Source organism: Exserohilum turcica (assembly GCF_000359705.1).
Source record: "Exserohilum turcica Et28A unplaced genomic scaffold SETTUscaffold_4, whole genome shotgun sequence".
NCBI classification, from domain to species: Eukaryota; Fungi; Ascomycota; class Dothideomycetes; order Pleosporales; family Pleosporaceae; genus Exserohilum; species Exserohilum turcicum.
Window position 1 is genome coordinate 1,974,568 of NW_007360247.1, and position 17,033 is coordinate 1,991,600.

The 17,033-nt window shown below is 52.9% G+C and overlaps 6 protein-coding genes across 6 annotated transcripts; 4 read left to right on the forward strand and 2 right to left on the reverse strand.

The window, feature by feature from the left end:
* Nucleotides 1–351: 351 nt before the first annotated feature.
* On the forward strand, nt 352–1,356 carry SETTUDRAFT_33226 (uncharacterized protein; the record flags this gene model as incomplete). Its single annotated transcript, XM_008029923.1, has 1 exon — nt 352–1,356. One exon carries the CDS (start codon nt 352–354, stop codon nt 1,354–1,356), a length of 1,005 nt encoding a protein of 334 aa, XP_008028114.1.
* Nucleotides 1,357–1,621: 265 nt separating this feature from the next.
* Nucleotides 1,622–3,329, reverse strand: SETTUDRAFT_139124 (uncharacterized protein). The gene is made up of 2 exons (XM_008030388.1): nt 2,738–3,329; nt 1,622–2,685 (listed from the first exon to the last, which is right to left on the reverse strand). The coding sequence occupies exons 1-2, from the start codon at nt 3,108–3,110 to the stop codon at nt 1,628–1,630; spliced, it is 1,431 nt and encodes a 476-aa protein (XP_008028579.1). The 5' UTR covers nt 3,111–3,329; the 3' UTR covers nt 1,622–1,627.
* A 1,170-nt stretch (nt 3,330–4,499) lies between these two features.
* SETTUDRAFT_21583 (uncharacterized protein) lies at nt 4,500–4,751 on the forward strand (the record flags this gene model as incomplete). Its single annotated transcript, XM_008029846.1, has 2 exons — nt 4,500–4,673; nt 4,722–4,751. The coding sequence occupies 2 exons, from the start codon at nt 4,500–4,502 to the stop codon at nt 4,749–4,751; spliced, it is 204 nt and encodes a 67-aa protein (XP_008028037.1).
* Nucleotides 4,752–5,771: 1,020 nt separating this feature from the next.
* SETTUDRAFT_180272 (uncharacterized protein) lies at nt 5,772–11,333 on the forward strand (the record flags this gene model as incomplete). The annotated part of the gene is made up of 3 exons (XM_008030389.1): nt 5,772–6,494; nt 6,551–7,909; nt 8,015–11,333. 3 exons carry the CDS (start codon nt 5,772–5,774, stop codon nt 11,297–11,299), a joined length of 5,367 nt encoding a protein of 1,788 aa, XP_008028580.1. The 3' UTR covers nt 11,300–11,333.
* Nucleotides 11,334–12,587: 1,254 nt separating this feature from the next.
* Nucleotides 12,588–14,645, reverse strand: SETTUDRAFT_58996 (uncharacterized protein; the record flags this gene model as incomplete). Its single annotated transcript, XM_008029998.1, has 2 exons — nt 12,588–12,878; nt 13,125–14,645. Coding segments are annotated over 2 exons (1,812 nt in total), but the record flags the coding sequence as incomplete, so codon positions are not given.
* A 1,273-nt stretch (nt 14,646–15,918) lies between these two features.
* Nucleotides 15,919–16,702, forward strand: SETTUDRAFT_155508 (uncharacterized protein; the record flags this gene model as incomplete). The annotated part of the gene is made up of 2 exons (XM_008030390.1): nt 15,919–16,072; nt 16,119–16,702. The coding sequence occupies 2 exons, from the start codon at nt 15,919–15,921 to the stop codon at nt 16,700–16,702; spliced, it is 738 nt and encodes a 245-aa protein (XP_008028581.1).
* Nucleotides 16,703–17,033: the final 331 nt, after the last annotated feature.

A 17,033-nucleotide genomic window follows, 5' to 3' on the forward strand; every position in this document is an offset into this window, starting at 1 on the left:
TTAACCTTTTTTTGAGGGAGGGTGGGAATTCACTTCCAAGTCTAAAGTCAAAAATTTCATCATCTTCCCACAGACAGAATCGCATTGGACTGGAAAATAGCTCGATATACGAGTGGTAGCGAGGTGTGTGTGCAGCAGCAGCAGCAGCAGCAGCGGGGGAAAAATAAAAGGGGGGAGAAGATGATGATAGTGGAACAGCGGGGACGACGGAAGGGGGATGAGGGAGAAGATGGGGTGCTGGGTTTAAGGGTTCAGGATGTGCTGTGGCGGTTTCGTTGGTTGGGGTCGAGGTTGGGGTTGGGATTGTGGGATGGAAGGGGATGTGATGATGATGATGATGATGATGGAGTCATGGCGACAGCGCTGGCGCTGCAAGATACATGTGCAGATGTATATGCAGATGCAGATGCAAGTAAAGAAAAAGATGAAGAGCAAGAGGAAAAGGAAAAGCCAGACGGAGCTGGAGCTGCAACTGGAACACCGTACCCAATCCCCCGACACATGCATTTCTCCTCGTATTCACAGCTACCGGAGATACACATGGACGGTCGGGCTCAAGCAGCGGAGCGCAGTCAAGTTGTAATGGCGATGCCGACAATGGACCAAGGATGCGGGACTCGCTGTGTTTCAGGGCCGTCTTGCGGTATACATGTGATTGTACTGTGTGTGGGAGCTGTGTTGTTGGGCGTTTGGGTGCTGGGGTTCGTGGTGTGGCGGTGGAGAGGGGGAGTGGGGAGTGGAGAATGTGAGGGGGAGGATAAAGGATCGTGCTATTCTTCTTCTTCTTCTTCATCATCATCATATTCTTCCTCGATTGACGACGAAGACGAAGACGAAGACAAAGACAAAGACAAAGACCAACCCCATCAAGACGAAGAACCGCCAAGCAAACAACAAAACACTGATACCGTCGCACAACCACCACCACACACTCTCGACTCTATCCAAGAAAACATCCCGGTAATTCACACCCTACCATCACCCCTACACCTGCATCAAACCAGCACACCGCCCATCCGTCCGTTTTCACCCAAATCCACATTCTTCACTCGGCCTTCTCGCGAGAAACAATATATACATAGTGATTTGCCGTTTCGGACTGGTAAACCAGTAGACGCTTCTTCTGTTGGTACGGCGCAGGGACAGAGTCTAGGTACTGGGGATACGGATGGCATGGAGGAGGCTCTTGGAGCAGGTACTGCAGGGCGTAGCAGTGCGGTAATGGGGGTGCTGAATTCCGGGGCAGTGTGGCGTGGGAGGCTGGATGGGCTTGTGATAAGGACGAAGCGCTGGGTGGCAGGGGAGGGCGAGGCCGGGGTTGGGGCTTTGTTGCCTGTTGGGCGGTCGGAGGGGTGAAGGTGAAGTGGTGGAATGTAATGGGCGTGGGGGAAACGAGGAAGAGGAGGAATTCAAAAATACATCGTCTGTATTTCTTTGTAAAAGCTAGGTAGACGAGTGAAAAATTGCTGCCTGTATGAGGGAGCAAAAAAAAAACATGGTATCATGCAAAAAGCGTAGCCAACGCCTTTATTATCAATAACACCCCCCCCATGAAACAAAGCCCAGAAAAATAAAATGAACAACGCCAGGCCATGTCACTGGTAGAAAAAAAGAAATTTGTGTATTTTCAAATATCAAAGTCTTTGCTCAGAATTTCATGCACTTCCAGGTCCATCTTCTTACTAATCAGACGTCCAGCTACCAAGTCGCCGACCTTGTCGATCAGTCTCGCTCGCACGTCGTCGAGATTAGGTGCTTCGTGTGTTCCCTCACGCTTGGCCTTTTCGGCCTTTTCTCTGATAACTTTTGGGACGAGGGCGGGGAAGGAACCGACAAGTACTTCAAGCAAAATCTCGGCATCGTGGCGAGTGCTCTCGTCGGCCAGCTTCTTTGATAGGAAATCGTCATTGTACATTTTAAGGTTGGGTAGGATTAATCCTCGAAGCGCATCCGAAGGGCCTAGGACAAGAAGCAGGGCTTGGAGTGCGCCGAAATGTGCACCGACTGTTTTGTCGGGGTCCATGAATTGCTTCAGGCATGTGCGGGCAATCCTGGACTTCAGCCCTTGGTTTGATGAGCCGTGCTTCCTGCAAATGTTTCTCAGCAGGTGTGCTGCAAAGGTCCGCAGGTAAAAGGCGTCTGAAGCAGCGCGGCTGTAGTCGGGCGCTGCGCCGCTCAGCGTTTCTGATGAGGCGTTGGACGGCACCTGCTGGTTTGCTGGCCCCAGCTTTCCGCCAATGCAGCACGTCAGGATGGGTGGGACCATGTATGCGACATAGGGGTCGAGGTAAATGGCCTGGTTATTTAACAGGGCTTCGGAAGCGCGCATCATTTGGCTGAGGATGAACAGGTTCTTCATATTATGTGTAACCTTCTCGGCTATGAAGCTCAAGAGGTATGTTGTCAGCTGATGTATGCCGGGCTCGGTCGAGATTGCAGCCAGTGCTGCATTCTGCCACTCAATGTTGGTCTCGTCGACAAGGGCGCCCGACAGCTTGTTGAACAGCTCCTGTGATTCCTTGGACAGCACATGCTTGACGAGGGGCTTGACATTGACGTTGTCGAGCCCGTTGGCGGCAGCCAGGTGCGGGTTTGCGTTGGGGCCCTTGGGTAACAGGTCGGCTGTGTTGGTGTTGGGATTCTGGGGAATGGAGGGCTGGACACCCTCTACGGCGAGCCAGTGGGCTGGCGAAGGGTCAGCAAGTGGGCTTAGCAAATAACGGGAGCTGTAGCGTACCTGTAAAGGTGATTTCCCGTGGCACCTTGGGCAAGGGGGCGTTGATGAGCTTCTCGAAATCGACCTCTTCGTCCTCGACATAGTACAAGGGCTGGCCGGGCCCCAGCGAAGCCTCGCCGAAGCGCAACGGTCGGGTAGATTCGTAGCCGTAGAGAGGCTCCACATTGAGCACCTTTAGGGCATTGGATACGTCCTGTGTGCTCAGCGTTGTCCGCTTCCCGTGTCGCATAAACTTGAGCGCCTCCTCCAGGACCTGGGCCAGGCGGAAGTCGACGTCGCGCGCTAGCTCTTCCACGACGTTGTCGGCGAGTGAGGCGATGCCCACAGATTCGGCCACGTCTCGCACATTGTCGGGATTCCCCACTGAGGACATGTTGGCAGGGCCACGGGCGAGGCGCAGGTGTAGAGAGGGGGCCGATGGGAGGGCGGCGAGGGTATCACCAGGCGGGTGACGCAGCGACCGAGTTTGTGATTGTTAGCCCTACGAGCCAGTGAAGCACATGTCGGACGCGCGCATGCAAGAGCAGTGGGGAGGAGCCGCCGCGGAAATTGAGGCCTGTGTATCCCCGTGTTTCATATACGATGAGGCGACGACGTGCTGCGAGAGGGCCGGCTGGTGCTTGTGCTTGCCCAATCTGCGCCCAGAGGAAGTCGCGATGGGTGGTGGGTGACGCTCCGCGCGTTTGTCTTGGCGCGCCGCCCCGTCCGAGCGCCTGGGCACCTCCATCGCCATGCCCGCCATGACCACCACCACCACCACCACTACCACTACCACCGCCTACCATGACCACCATCACCTCGCCCGGCCACTTCACGCGCGGCCAGGCCCCGTTCACACCGATGCCCACGCTCGCTGCGCATGCACGTATCCACATCAACAAGCGTGTAGACATGTCGACTGAACCACGGCCGCTGCCATTGGCCCGCTGTTTGCTTCACTTGCGAATAGACAAACATGGCCACTTCACACGTGGTAGCCTCTGCCGTCCATGACACACCAGCCGGTGCTCGCATTACACCTACGGAGCCATGGCCGTCCGCGTCGCCCTGGGCCTGGAGGGCGACTTTGCCCGCTGGAACATCCGATCCCACAGCACCTCTCGCGTATCCATCTGGCGCACGCCTTGTAGACCGCCTTTTGCAATGCGACCTTGGAGAGAAAGCAAGCTTGCCCACCAATGTCACCCAATGCCCGTGACGGCTGCGGATCGTCTTCCCCGGCGCCTCGCCGTCGTAGGGCAGTACTCACCCTTGCTCACCGTTTGTGCCACAGTTACTCAACTGTCGCCCGCCGCCACGTTTTTCTACCTACCTTCTCCAAGGTCAGTATCCGGCCCACGGCCTGGACTGCCCTGCACCAGGGTGACGTCTTGATTTGCTGCTGGTGCTTCTGTTCTACCAAACCGCCATAATCTCAGCTCAATCCACCGCTCCGGACTTGGTACTTCCTGACGCCACCCGTCTATCCGTTCGGGCCGCTGCGACTCTGGTTGTCTTTTCCGTGGCTGTTTGGGCACGCCAGCTTGACATATGCCCGTGTAAGCCACTAGACGGTCCCTAGAGGCCTTGGATTGGAGGCGTAGGAGAGCTGCGTCGCAGACTATTTAACCTCGAGACTACTTTAGCGTTTTGTCCTGCAGAACACTCTTCTCCTTCTTTTCTCCACAGTCTTGGTCAAACCACAGTCTCAGGCTAGCCACTCTGACTCCTCGCATCGTGTTTCTTCACCTCGCTCTCAGCTGTATCCCCTGCCACCACGATCATGTTGACTACATGCACGACTGGCAACACGCCTGACGTCGTGAACACACGCTCTGCCCACGACGGATCAAGCCCAGCCATTGCCATGCCGCCACAAGACCGCTCGAGAGAGGACCCGCCATCACCTCCCCCTCAGCCCCCACCAAGCCCTGCTCACTGGAGTCGCATCGTCTCTGTGAGTAGTGTTCCAGGGGGTGTTATATCTCGCTAACGTGCTACCAAGATTGAGTCGCTGGCGCCCCTTGACATCTAGAGTCTATCTCAGTGTAGCGAACTCGGTAAGCAGTCCACACTGTGCTCGCCCTGTCCTGTCTGACGTTTCTTCTACAAAAGCCAAACTGCACTTCTTCTCGTACAGCATTTGCCCACCGAGGGTGATGCGCATCGCCTCTTGATTGGCTCATTTACCTCCGTTGTTCAGGCCTTTGCCGGCCACGCCGGGCTTTGTCAGGTATTCTGTGCTGGTAACATGGCCTGCGAAGACCGGGTTCTAGCAGGGCTTTTGGAAGCTTTTCGTTGTACGTCGCTTTGCCTGTCCAGGGCGTCAGCGGGGCGCTGGAGTGTTTGGGTACATTGGTAACCGTGTTCTTGTGCGGCTGGTCTTTGCGGATGTGCTCTCTCTCTCTCTCTCTCTCTCTTGTTCGTAGAGCATGGCCCAGCACCCTTTTCGCCAATACAAATAATATCCACACAAGCCTTTGATTGTTCCCTCAGAGGCATCTGTTCTCACTGCTGTGCAAGGATTGGCGGCCCTGCGAGACCCCGCTGGGTAGCAGAGACGGGCGGACCAGTTCCGGTCCCCACCACGCGAGCCAGCAGACCTGTCAATGGCCCAGCCAACGCACTTCGCTGTCAGTGCTAAGAAATGCCGCTGGGGCTTCCCCCCCCACCTCGCTTACTGATTAGCGCGCACTAGTCGCGTCGCCTTTTCGGCTTTGCCAAATTCGCAAGTCCAGACGTGCGGCTCCACTCCAGTTCACAGTAACGTCTGATTCAACGTGCGTGCACACCCTACCGCCCGCCCGCGTTGCCTCATTTCTGCTTCTGCCTCCCCTGCCTCCCTCAGGCTTACTTCGGATTCACCCACAGCGGCTCCTCACACGCACGCCGCCGCCCAGTTTGTTTGGTCCGTGGCACGTGATCGACCAGTCCCACTATACGCCACTAGCGGTTACCCACCGTCACAGCTGCCACTGGAGATAACACCCCTCTCTCTGCCATCTCCCTGTCCACCCAACCGCTTCATCCCCCTCGGCCCTCGTGCAGACTCACCATGGCTGCCGACAAACAGGATACCGCCGAGCACATCCTCCAATGGTACTCAGATCTCTACAGCCGCCGGGTCGACCTGGTAGGCGACTTTGCAGGAAGTGAGCGATTCCTCGTGCACGGCGAATCACTCCTGCTTCAATGCTTTAGCGACCCACATCTCGACTTCTCCTCGGGCTACCAATTGCTACACGCCTCGTACGCTGTCGAGAAATTTCTGCAGGGCCTCATTTCGCGGAGCTGCAACTTCCACATTGCTTTCTTCGACGAACACCAAGATCTTTGCGTGCCTCAAGATGCATCCCCCACCATTAGCGAAAAGTATCTGCTTGCACGAGCAGCCATCATTCGCCATCTCCAGGTCCACTTGCCAGATGCTGTCGAAGAGACCGAGGTCCATACTTTCCCTTCCACGTCTTCAGACGAATTCGCAGACTACCTGCGTGCTACCGACATCTACTTTGTGCTTTGTCATGATGGTGCCTCGTTCACGGACATTCGAAAGAGGATGCTACTGCAGAATGATCTCGGCTCTCTCCAATCAGAGGATACAAGTGTAAAGGAGCGACATCAGACGTACAAGTCGTCGTTTCGTACTTTTATCTACGGCATGATGCAACGTGGCTACAGTGCCGCACTCGTTAATGGTCTCGAATGGCTGGACACAAAGGTTGTGACCACTGTCCTAGAGCATGCGCGTTCCATGACTCTCGATGTTTCTTCAGCAGTAAGTACATCAAGACCACTATGACGTCATCTACAATATACTGACACCCAAGCTAGGTTCCTCATCCGACAAGGAACCTCACTGATATTGTCGATCTGTCGCACATGCGCGGCTTCATACAGACAATTAGAGAGTCCTCCGATCGGCCTCTGACCGAGCGTGAGTATCTGACGGTGCTAGTCGCTTCAAAGCTTTCTGCCTCAGACGCGAACATGACTTCTATACTACTGCACCAGGCAGCAGCGCTTTCAGAGCTAGCTCTGTCGGAGCGTATCATCGAACACCAGGAAATTCCTGAAGAGGTCAACACCTTCATCATAGACTTCTGTCGCGAAGCACGCAAGTTCATCTGCAGTCCAGCATGGACAGAAGCTTTCGCTGGTCACCCAGATTGCGATCTAGCTGACCTTATCGATGGACGACTGTTCGCTTTATATGCGCGTACCGATTCACCAACGCCTAGTGCGCACTTTGAGACCCTTCTTAAGGCTACAAAAGCTCTCAACGGCCTCGAGATCCCATCGCAGCCAAGCACGTCCTCGGCTGCACAAGACTCATCGGAGACCAGCAACGACGACGAAAGCTTCAAGTACAAAGTCTTGCCCTTCTCAAACAGCATTTTCGATAAACATCTAGCCCCGATACACCTGGAGGTATCTCGCTCCGGCGCCAAGGCAGACCCGACGTCGGCTACAATCTTTCGTGAAGTGACGCATTGGCACAATCAGAAATCTCTGAACCCAAAGTCCAGAGTGGTTGTGGAGAAGGATCCTAAGATTGCAAAGAAAGCACTCCGCCGGAATCAATTCTTCATGGCTGAGATGACTTCGTACGCCGCCAGTCTGACCAATGCTGTGGGCAAAGTTCTAGACCCCGAGGTCATCACTCTTGGAGACAAATCGAAACCCATGCCGGCAAGTGTAGAGAGCAAGCGCCCCAAGCAAGTGCAGAGGCAAAGCTCCAAGAACATCAACGCTTCAAAGCAGGCTATGCTAGATAATATTGCAGCAAGCTCAAAGCGAAAGGATGAGGAGAATGCAAAGCAGTGGTACCAGGCCTGGACGGTTTCTTGCGCTGGGTTCGAAAAGCAGGTCGATCTGGCTTCCCGATACAACAAGGCCAGACAATACCTGGCGGACCGCAACGAGGCTCAGCGCCAGGTAATTGGTGCCGATGTGCGCATTTACATGCTCAATGTCCTCTTGGAGATGTGGCTGCGTCATTGCCGCGATGGTACCAAGGACAAAGGTGTCTATGTTGCAGCACTCCTCTTCGACACTTCGCGCACTCTCTGTAACCACGAGACTGTTACTAAGACCATTGCGATATGCCTCAAAGCTACTATAGAGCGCTTGAAGTTGCCTAAGCTGCAGGTACCATCAACACAAGGCGATCGGAAGCTCCCCTTCAAATTTGTAAGTAAAATATTGTCTGAAAGATGCGTATTGCTTACGCCGACTTGCATCATCACGCGCTCTTCAACACCACTTGTCTCCTGTTCTCGTTGCTGACTTTGACAGGCCTTGGAAGAGACCTTAGTATCAGACCTTGCCCTGACACTATCCCCAGAAGAGTTCCAGCTTCTTCATTGTGGACCTTACTTTGACCGAACGATTGACTCTGCACCAGACTCTCGTGTACCGTTTGAGCCAGATGCGTGGCAGCGACGAGTGCTTGATGAGATTGATGCTCGCCGCAGCCTGCTCGTTATTGCACCAACGTCGGCTGGTAAAACATTCATATCGTTCTATGCCATGAAACAAGTCCTGGAAGCCAACAACGAAGATGTGCTGGTTTATGTTGCTCCGACAAAGGCCCTGGTCAACCAGATTGCCGCTGAAATCCAAGCTCGCTTTTCCAAGAACTACAAATACAGCCAGTCTGTGTGGGGTATTCACACGCGAGACTACCGGATCAACAACCCTACTGGATGCCAGATCCTGGTAACGGTGCCCCACATCTTACAGATCATGCTGTTGGCGCCTAGTAACGCAAAGGGTTGGTCTGAGAGGGTCAAATGGATCATCTTTGATGAAGTTCACTGCATTGGTCAAGCTGAAGATGGATTGATCTGGGAGCAATTGCTGCTCATGGCTCCTTGCCCCATCATTGCCCTCTCTGCAACGATTGGTAATGCAGAGTCTTTCAACCACTGGCTTTCAGCTACACAAAAGGCTGCCGGTAACGAGTTGGTAATGGTACAGCATCCGCACCGATACTCTGATCTTCGAAAGTTCGTCTACACACCACCTGCGAAGCGTAACCCAGCCAGCTACCTCCCCCTCCCAGCGAACCGATCCTTTGCACAGCTGGGTCTAGACGAGCACACGGATTTTGCGTTCTTGCACCCTGTTGCAAGCTTGATCAACAGGAGCCGAGGTCTTCCTAGCGACCTATCCCTCGAAGCTCGGGACTGTCTTACACTGTGGCAGACTATGTGCAAGTACCAAACCAAGGATTACCCCGTCGACAAGTCGCTCAACCCATCTGAGGTCCTTCCTACCGTTATCAAGAAGGCGGACATCATTAAATGGCAAGATGGTCTCAAGAAACTGCTTACCGCTTGGATGGCGGATGAGGCGTCACCATTTGAGAAAGTGCGCGAGGACCTCAGCGGTCCGCTGAAGAAACTCGGAGATCACCCCATCGACGACGTCAAAGAAGAGGAGGTCGATAACAATGGAGAGGTGGATGAGCTGGGAATGGAGATCAATCATGACATTTCAAGCATACTTCCCCTCTTAGCTGACCTGCAGCAACAAGATGCTCTGCCAGGTATCATCTTCAACTACGACCGCGCCATTTGCGAGAAGATGTGCCGTACGCTCATGAAGCAACTTGTAGACGCCGAAGTTGCCTGGAAAGAGACAAGCCCCAAGTGGAAAATCAAGCTGCAGCAGTGGGAAGAGTGGAAGAAGGAGGTTCAGCGACGTGAGAAGCAGGGCCTTCGCGGAGATGCTTCCAAGGGCATGACCAAGCAGGATCAAATGAAGGAAGCGGCCAACGTCGAAGTCAGCGCTTTTGCTTCATTTGACCCGAACAAGCCTCTTGATGGCTTCCACTTTGCCGATCATAAAAAGTTGTCACAAGAAGAGTTTGCAGTGCATGCAAAGGAGCTGCGCTACCGTGGCGTGGAAGAATGGCTGATTGATGGTCTTATGCGCGGAATCGGTGTGCATCACGCTGGTATGAACCGCAAGTACCGGTACTGTGTTGAAATGCTCTTCCGCAAAGGCTACCTGCGCGTGGTTATCGCAACAGGTACGCTTGCCTTGGGTATCAACATGCCATGTAAGACTGTTGTCTTTTCAGGAGATTCCGTCTTCTTGACCGCTCTCAACTTCCGTCAGGCCGCTGGTCGTGCTGGTCGTCGTGGTTTCGACATGCTTGGAAACGTCGTATTCCACGGCGTGTCGCTCAGCAAGATTCACAAACTCATCAGCTCCCGATTACCCGATCTCAATGGCCACTTCCCCATTACAACAACTTTGGTGTTACGGTTGTTCACCTTGTTGAACTCATCGGAGAATGCACCATTTGCCGTCCGCTGCGTCAACGCCCTGCTGTCACAACCGCGATTGTATCTAGGCGGACAGGATGCGAAGATGACAGTACTCCACCATTTGCGATTCTCAATCGAGTATCTCCGCAGGCAGTATCTTTTGGATGCGCAGGGTATTCCCCTCAACTTTGCTGGCGCAGTTTCTCATCTTTATTTCACCGAGAATTCATCGTTTGCGTTCCATGCCCTGCTCAAGGACGGATACTTCCATGAGCTGTGCGCCAAGATTGACACAAACAAGGAGTCGGTCCTTCGTGAGCTTATGCTCACAATGTCACACTTGTTTGGCCGGCGTCACTGTCGACAAGCGGATGAGGAGTACGTGCAGGAGGTGGTCAAGAAGAGCCCATCAATCGTGTTTCTACCAGCAATGCCAGAGACAGCTGCGAATGTTTTGCGCCGTCACAACAAGACTACGCTCGATATATTCACAGCTTACGTGCGCACATTCGTCGATCAGCACGTACCAGAGCCGGATAACACCCTTCCGTTGACCGCCGTCACGGTCGGTAGCAAGACCCCCAAGTCGGACCAAAACCAGGTCCAAAATATCAAGGCTCGCTCGGCGTTCGTTGCGCTGTCCGGATACGACGACAAGTTTGAGTCTCTTCATGATCTATGCTCTACTAGCCGTTCCGGTGTCTTCCTAGAGGAAGCCGTCGTACCTCACGTTGGTCTGTACCCCGAAGACTCTGAATTGCCTCTCAACGCATATCTGTATGACTTCTTTATGCATGGAGATGTCGAGGCCCTCATAAAGGCCAACAAGATCCGCCGTGGAGATGTATGGTTCGTGCTCAATGACCTGAGTATGACGCTGGCGACCATCACTACCAGCTTGTCCAGCTTCTTGGGTCTGGCCACAGAATCGGACCTGGACTTCATCGATATCCGCGGTGGTGGAGACGAAGAAGAAGAGAACCGAGAAGACAAGATGCTGCCAAGTGACACTGCAACTGAAGCTAGTGCCACCACATCTGGCTCGTCAAATAAGGGCCCTGTAAAGCAAGAACTTACTATACAGCCCAAGAAGAAGCTCAAGAAGAAGGTAGAGGAATCATGGGAAGACGAAATGGGCAGCGACTCTGAGGAGTCTGAGGTCGAGGAGAGCTGGGACGCAGAGGACAATGAAGACAAGGAGCCCCCTGCTTGGGAAGAAGGCGAGGGTCTGCTCAACGTGTTGAAAGCGTTCAAGGCTCTCAAGGAGGATTTTGACACCAAGTTCAGAGCCATGTGGGCTTAAACGTATGTGTTGCTATCAATAAGACTGTTGCTATCAATAAAAACCCATACCTTCCCAGCCTTCACCTAGGTTTTGATTACGTAGATAATTGGTTACCGTTCCTGCACCATTGACCGGGTACCAACTGACTTGTTCTACATGTGGAAATTACTAACCCATGCTTGATGTTTACGTGCCTCTTTTCCACCTGCCAATGTTAACACGAGCGTACCTGCATCTAAACCCCGAATGACGAACATAAAGCCCCCCTTCGCTACGATGAACCAGCTTCATTCCTTCACCACCACACTTTTTTTTCTCATCCTCATCATCACACACATACTACTTTCGCATTGACGATTCGGAAAACGTCTCTTCAATAACGGGATACCAGTCATCACTATGACAGTTTTACTCGTTCTCGTTAGTTTTACTCCTTTTGCGATTACGATTCGAAAAAATGTTTCGAGGGACAATGAACCGACAACATCCTATCTCCACGACAATTTTGCGCATCCTAATTACGCACACAACATTCGCAGTGACAGTTCGCAAGATGCCACAGCAACGACAGACAATTGGTTATCACTACGACGCTTTTACTCATTCTCATTACTCATACATACTGTTTCGCCTTGATGGTTCGAAAAATGTCACGGAAACAGAAACACAATACATCCAACCACCTAGCCTCTCCATATCACACGGCGGGAGGGAACCTTCCTATCTAAAACCTTCCAAAAGTGGACATCAAAGCCAAAAATCATACACCGGAAGAATTCAAGTTGTCCTTGGAGCGTGAGCTCATGTTGAAAGACAAAGAAAATTGTCGTTATTACACCGTCGCAGCAGCATACTGCATTATATTCCTTTGTAGCGATCGCGCTAGTGCTGACTGTCTCCGCTTGGAGTGGAAAGAAGAACAAAATTTCTGAAAACATTGAGATTCTTCACCAGGGTTCTATCTAAATGTGCTGCTCGGAGCACTTGGTGTGAGTACATTGTTATGTTCAAGGAATGAGTTTTAATAACCTAACAGGATCTTTCTCCATAGGCACAGCGGATACGAAGCAAAAACCACATAGTTAGGGGAAAGGGATGGACTTTTGTACTGCGTTATGGAAGCCACTGCGTTAGCATGTCGAAAGCACTCATACAGCAAGTACTGGCAGTTATCAGAGGAAACCACTAGCAAGAATGGCAAAGTTAGGGGGAGTAGATAACGAGAGAGGAGTTTTTCAGATCAATTCCTTTACGCATTTTAAAAATGCGTTTGTTGCTTATCTGAAGGCCTGGCCTCCTGCTCATTGCTTCCCGCTCCCACAAATTTCACCACGTTCCTCAACAAATTCATGCCCGTCTTCTCACACGCCACGAGTAATCCGTCGACACCAGGTATGCGCTCCAGTTCCGCCTGCGTCTGCGGCCGCGCCTGCACAATCAAGTCGAGCGTATGCGGTGTGACGAGTTGGGGCGCACTGACAGCAGCAGATGAGTCGTGGTCGCGGTCCTGCAGGCGCTTCTTCTTCTCCGCCGCCAGCTTACTCGCGACGAGGTTACTAAAAGCCAGGAGTTTAGATTTTGCGATGCGAGAAGCGAGCTCGGGATCCGAGGCGATGGGCACTGGTTGTGCTGTTGTTGTTGTTGTCGTTGCAGAAGGTTGACGCGACGACGTACTCGTACCAGCAACGATATTATTTCCGAGGGCCTGAGACACGGCGCGGGCGTGCGATATGGAGGGGTCGTTTGAAAAGGGCCGAGGGAATTTTGACTTTGCGGTCGAAGACGAGGCTGGGGTTGGTGTGGCGATGGTGCCGGTGCGGCGGCGGGAAGCGGAGCTTGACACGCCGAGTGCTGGCGGAGGTTGTGATGGGCCCGCTGTGGAGTGCGGGGTTTCAGGGTGTGGTGGAGTTTGAACAGGCGAGCCGTGGGTTCTGTTGTATTGTTTTTGTTTTTGTGATTGTGGCTCTGTTGGACTCTCGTTCCGTTTGCGCTTTGCGCTGGAGGCTATGGATGTGGCGATTTGAGGCGTGTCAAAGTCGAGCGATGGGAGACTGTCGTCAGAGTTGTAGTCGGCGTCTTTGCTGTCTAGTGCTGTGCTGGTTGCGCCGAGCGACGATTCAGCTAGGGTGAATGAGAGACCTGTGCGTAGCTGGGGGGCCTTGGGAACTGGGGGGTCATCGAACGCCGGGGATGATGAAGACGAAGATGAGTCTACAGAAACTTGACGCTGTTTCTGGGTCCGCAGTAAAGTCTGAGGAGCTGGTGCTTCCGTCTTTGACGCTGAAGGGTCGGCAGCGCTGGTCGGTAGCTCGATGTCATTGGCTTTTAGGAAAAGTGAAACAACCTCGAGCCAACCGTCGCCGTACTTTGATTGCTGAACCTTGCCGATGCCTTTGACTGCAAGAAGGCTAGGCGTGTCATGGGGGCGCGCGAGTGCAATGGCTTTGAGTATAGAATCGTGAATGACTTGCGTTGGTTGTATGCCTGCTTTCTCAGCAACAAGCGCCCGGCGCGCGAGTAACGCATCATACAGGGCCTGCGATGTAGCATCAAGTGGATCTGTAGTTGGTTCTGGGACTGGTGCTGTCAATGGTGTCACGCTCTTCGCAGGCTTGACCCCAAAAAATTCCTCCGTTGTGATGGTGGTGCCATCCCCAACGTCTAAAATGATGGGATCATCTCTCGACGTTTTTCTGCCTGGATATTTCCCCGCGTCTATTGGCGGAGGAGGAGTAGGCCTCATTGCCAGGCGCTTCGCATTCATACATTTGTACAGCATGTATCCGGCGTACGCATCTCCAGCTGCATAGTCGATTTGCTTCTGCGACAGCGGCTTACTCCAATCACTTGTCCGCACATTGCCCTTGTACAATGGCAACCCAAGCTGTGCCTCGACTTGTTGCGCCAAACTCACAAGTTTGACGGAGACGAGTTCTGGCTTCTGTGGCCCAAACTTGACCAATCGGTACAGATGACTCAACTCAAGAGCACCTTTTGGCTTGAGATCAAAGAACCGACTCAGTCTAGCGAAGTCCGCGGCGAGTATACTGACGCCCACTTTTCCAACCTTTGGATCTTCAATGAGCTTTTTCAATGTCGGTGCTATGATCTCTTCCGTCGTCGTTCCCGAATGTAGTCCGATGTGGATTAAGCCGATCTTGTCTTCAGAAGCAATTTGGATTAAACCGACTTTGTTTTGCAAGCCTTCTCTCTTCCAATCGTCCCACGGCCACTCCATATCGAATCCAATAATGGGCTCACCGAGAAAGCGCTGGGCGATGGCTTCTGATTCGGCCTTTGTTTTGCTATACAGTATCTCGACTTTCTTGCCTTCGGGTCCCCGGTATAAGCGGTGGCTCCACCATGTTGGCGGTGCAGCAGGTTCCAGAGAGAAGCGGTAGGTGCGGGCAGCTCTGAGCTGGGGTTCAGGCAGTTGTAGGGCGAAAGATAAAGGCCAATGTGGCGTGGTTGTCTTGACAGTGGCAGCAGCTTGGTTGGAAGCGGGCGTGGCCATCGAACCTTGTCTGCGGTACAGCAGAGACAGGTTCAATGCTCGCCGCCTGCTGCGATTGACGATCTTCGAAAGCATGGGGAGGCTGCGCGGTGGTGAGGGCCGCAAGGTGGCATCGAGGCTAGGAGCACAGACTGCTGTGTACGCGCGATCACGTGAGTGGCTGTGACCTAGCGTGTTTTCTCTCTAAGTGTAGATCTTTAAACCTTGTGGAAAGTCACAATGGTAACGTCATCGCAAACTATCTTTTCGTATTCTGTCCTCCTACGTTGAGATTCCAAACACGTTCATAACGAGCTCTCCAATTTAACCGGCCAGGCTGCCCCTCGCGAAAAATCACCGCTTCAAAAACAACTGCATCGTGTCACCACGTCATGTCCACATCTTTAGGCGAAGCATTGGAAAGCACAACCATGATTCTGACTATTGGCGGTGATCTTCGCTCAGGCGCCGATTCCGCCAGCTACCTAGTGATTGCCTGTGCAGGTGCAGGTGCCTAAGAGCTGAGCATGTTCCGGGAGGCGTCTTGGAGACCCGAATTGAACCAAGAAAAAGGCCGAGATACGACAACGCCGACACTTGCCTGACCCCAAAGACCGGTTCAGACATGCCCATGAGCGGCCTCAACAAGACATCATACCAATTCTTGCGGGGCCTGCGGCGCGCAAACCAATACTGTCAAAGAGGCGGGAATCGTGCGGCATCCTCAACGGCCTAGCCAAACGTCTGAGGCTCCTCCGCGCCTCTTGCTACTGCCTAGATCCCAGCGCCACATGCGGTTTAAAGTCCGGCTAATAATCGAGTATTCCTTCTTTGATACGCTTTAGGCTTTGTAAACGCGATGTTTGCCAAGGTGTGACAGTTCGGCTTCCTCGTGCACTAACCGTTTCAAGGGTATGCGAACCATCCTACGTACGGAGAATAACCATGAGTCGCATTGATCGCAGTGCGACAGCCTGTGCTACGGCATCTGGATTTGTGCCTCGGGGCCGCGTACGCCTGTGCTTGTATAACTAGGCCAAAGATTCCCTCATTGGGCTCATCAGGGCAACATTTCTTCTACACTTTCATCCTATCGCACCGACTTCAATAATAACACACACACGTCAATTACTCCTCATACATCATGTACTTCTCCAAGTCGATAGTCGTAGCCAACCTCATGGGTCTTGCGCTGGCGCAAGTACCAAAGGGCTTCACACCTGAGGCCAAGAGCAAACTCGAAGTCATGTTCAAAGCGGTTACCGTCAAAACCCCCGGAGAGATGCTTCCAAAAGCTGGTAAGTGCCTCACGTGACTATCAATAAACATGGCTAATTTGTTCAGATGTCGCCGCCGCACCCACAATTGGTCTAACGGGCGCAGAAGCCAACATGGCCGGCACATTCATGTTCGTTATGCTGGACTTGGACGTGCCACCCGGCAACGGTAGCACTAAACGCCGCGTACTTCTCCACGACATGACGACCGGCTTCAAGGCAGCCAAGGGCAAAGCCAACGGAACGACGACGCTTCTCCAGTCGACTGAGAAAGGCCCGGCACCATACATTTCCCCAAACCCGCCAGCAACGGACACGATGGCCCATCGCTATGTCGAGCTCTTGTTCATGCAGCCCGATAAACTCCAAGTCCCGGCCTCGACATTTGCCAACATGACTGCCCGTATCAACTTTGACATCAATGCTTTTATGAAGCAGCATTCTTTGAGCGCCCCGGTTGCAGCAAACTTCTTCCAGGTGGACGGAAAGGCTGGCCCCAAGGGAACTGGAGGCATGGCCAGCCCCACTGGTGGCAAGGGAGGCAAGCCTACACCCCAGCCTTTCGAGGGTGCTGGTAGCGAGCTTAGCGTTCCACTTCGGATGGCGGTTCAGCTTGGCGGTCTGGCGGTGTTTGTGCTTTTCGCACTCTAGATTGACTTAACGAATGTTTATGATAAAAGTTAAGCTCATTGCTATGGGCTGAGAGCGCATTCTTTGTGTTTTACGATTAGATGCTTTGATTATGTATCCATTTACCTTAATTTTTATGTCTTCTGTGCCTATCAACTTTGCCATGTCATGCCATGATTGATGAATCGTAATCAACGACACTAGTCGCTTTACAGTCGAAACGCAACTTGAAGTCCACACAGACGATGCTCTCTTGCTCGAGCTCCCTCAGGCGGATATGTCATCAGTTTCACGTCACTCGGGGCCCTTAGTCCCGAACCGTCTAGCTAATGCTCTATTCCATTTACCTGAT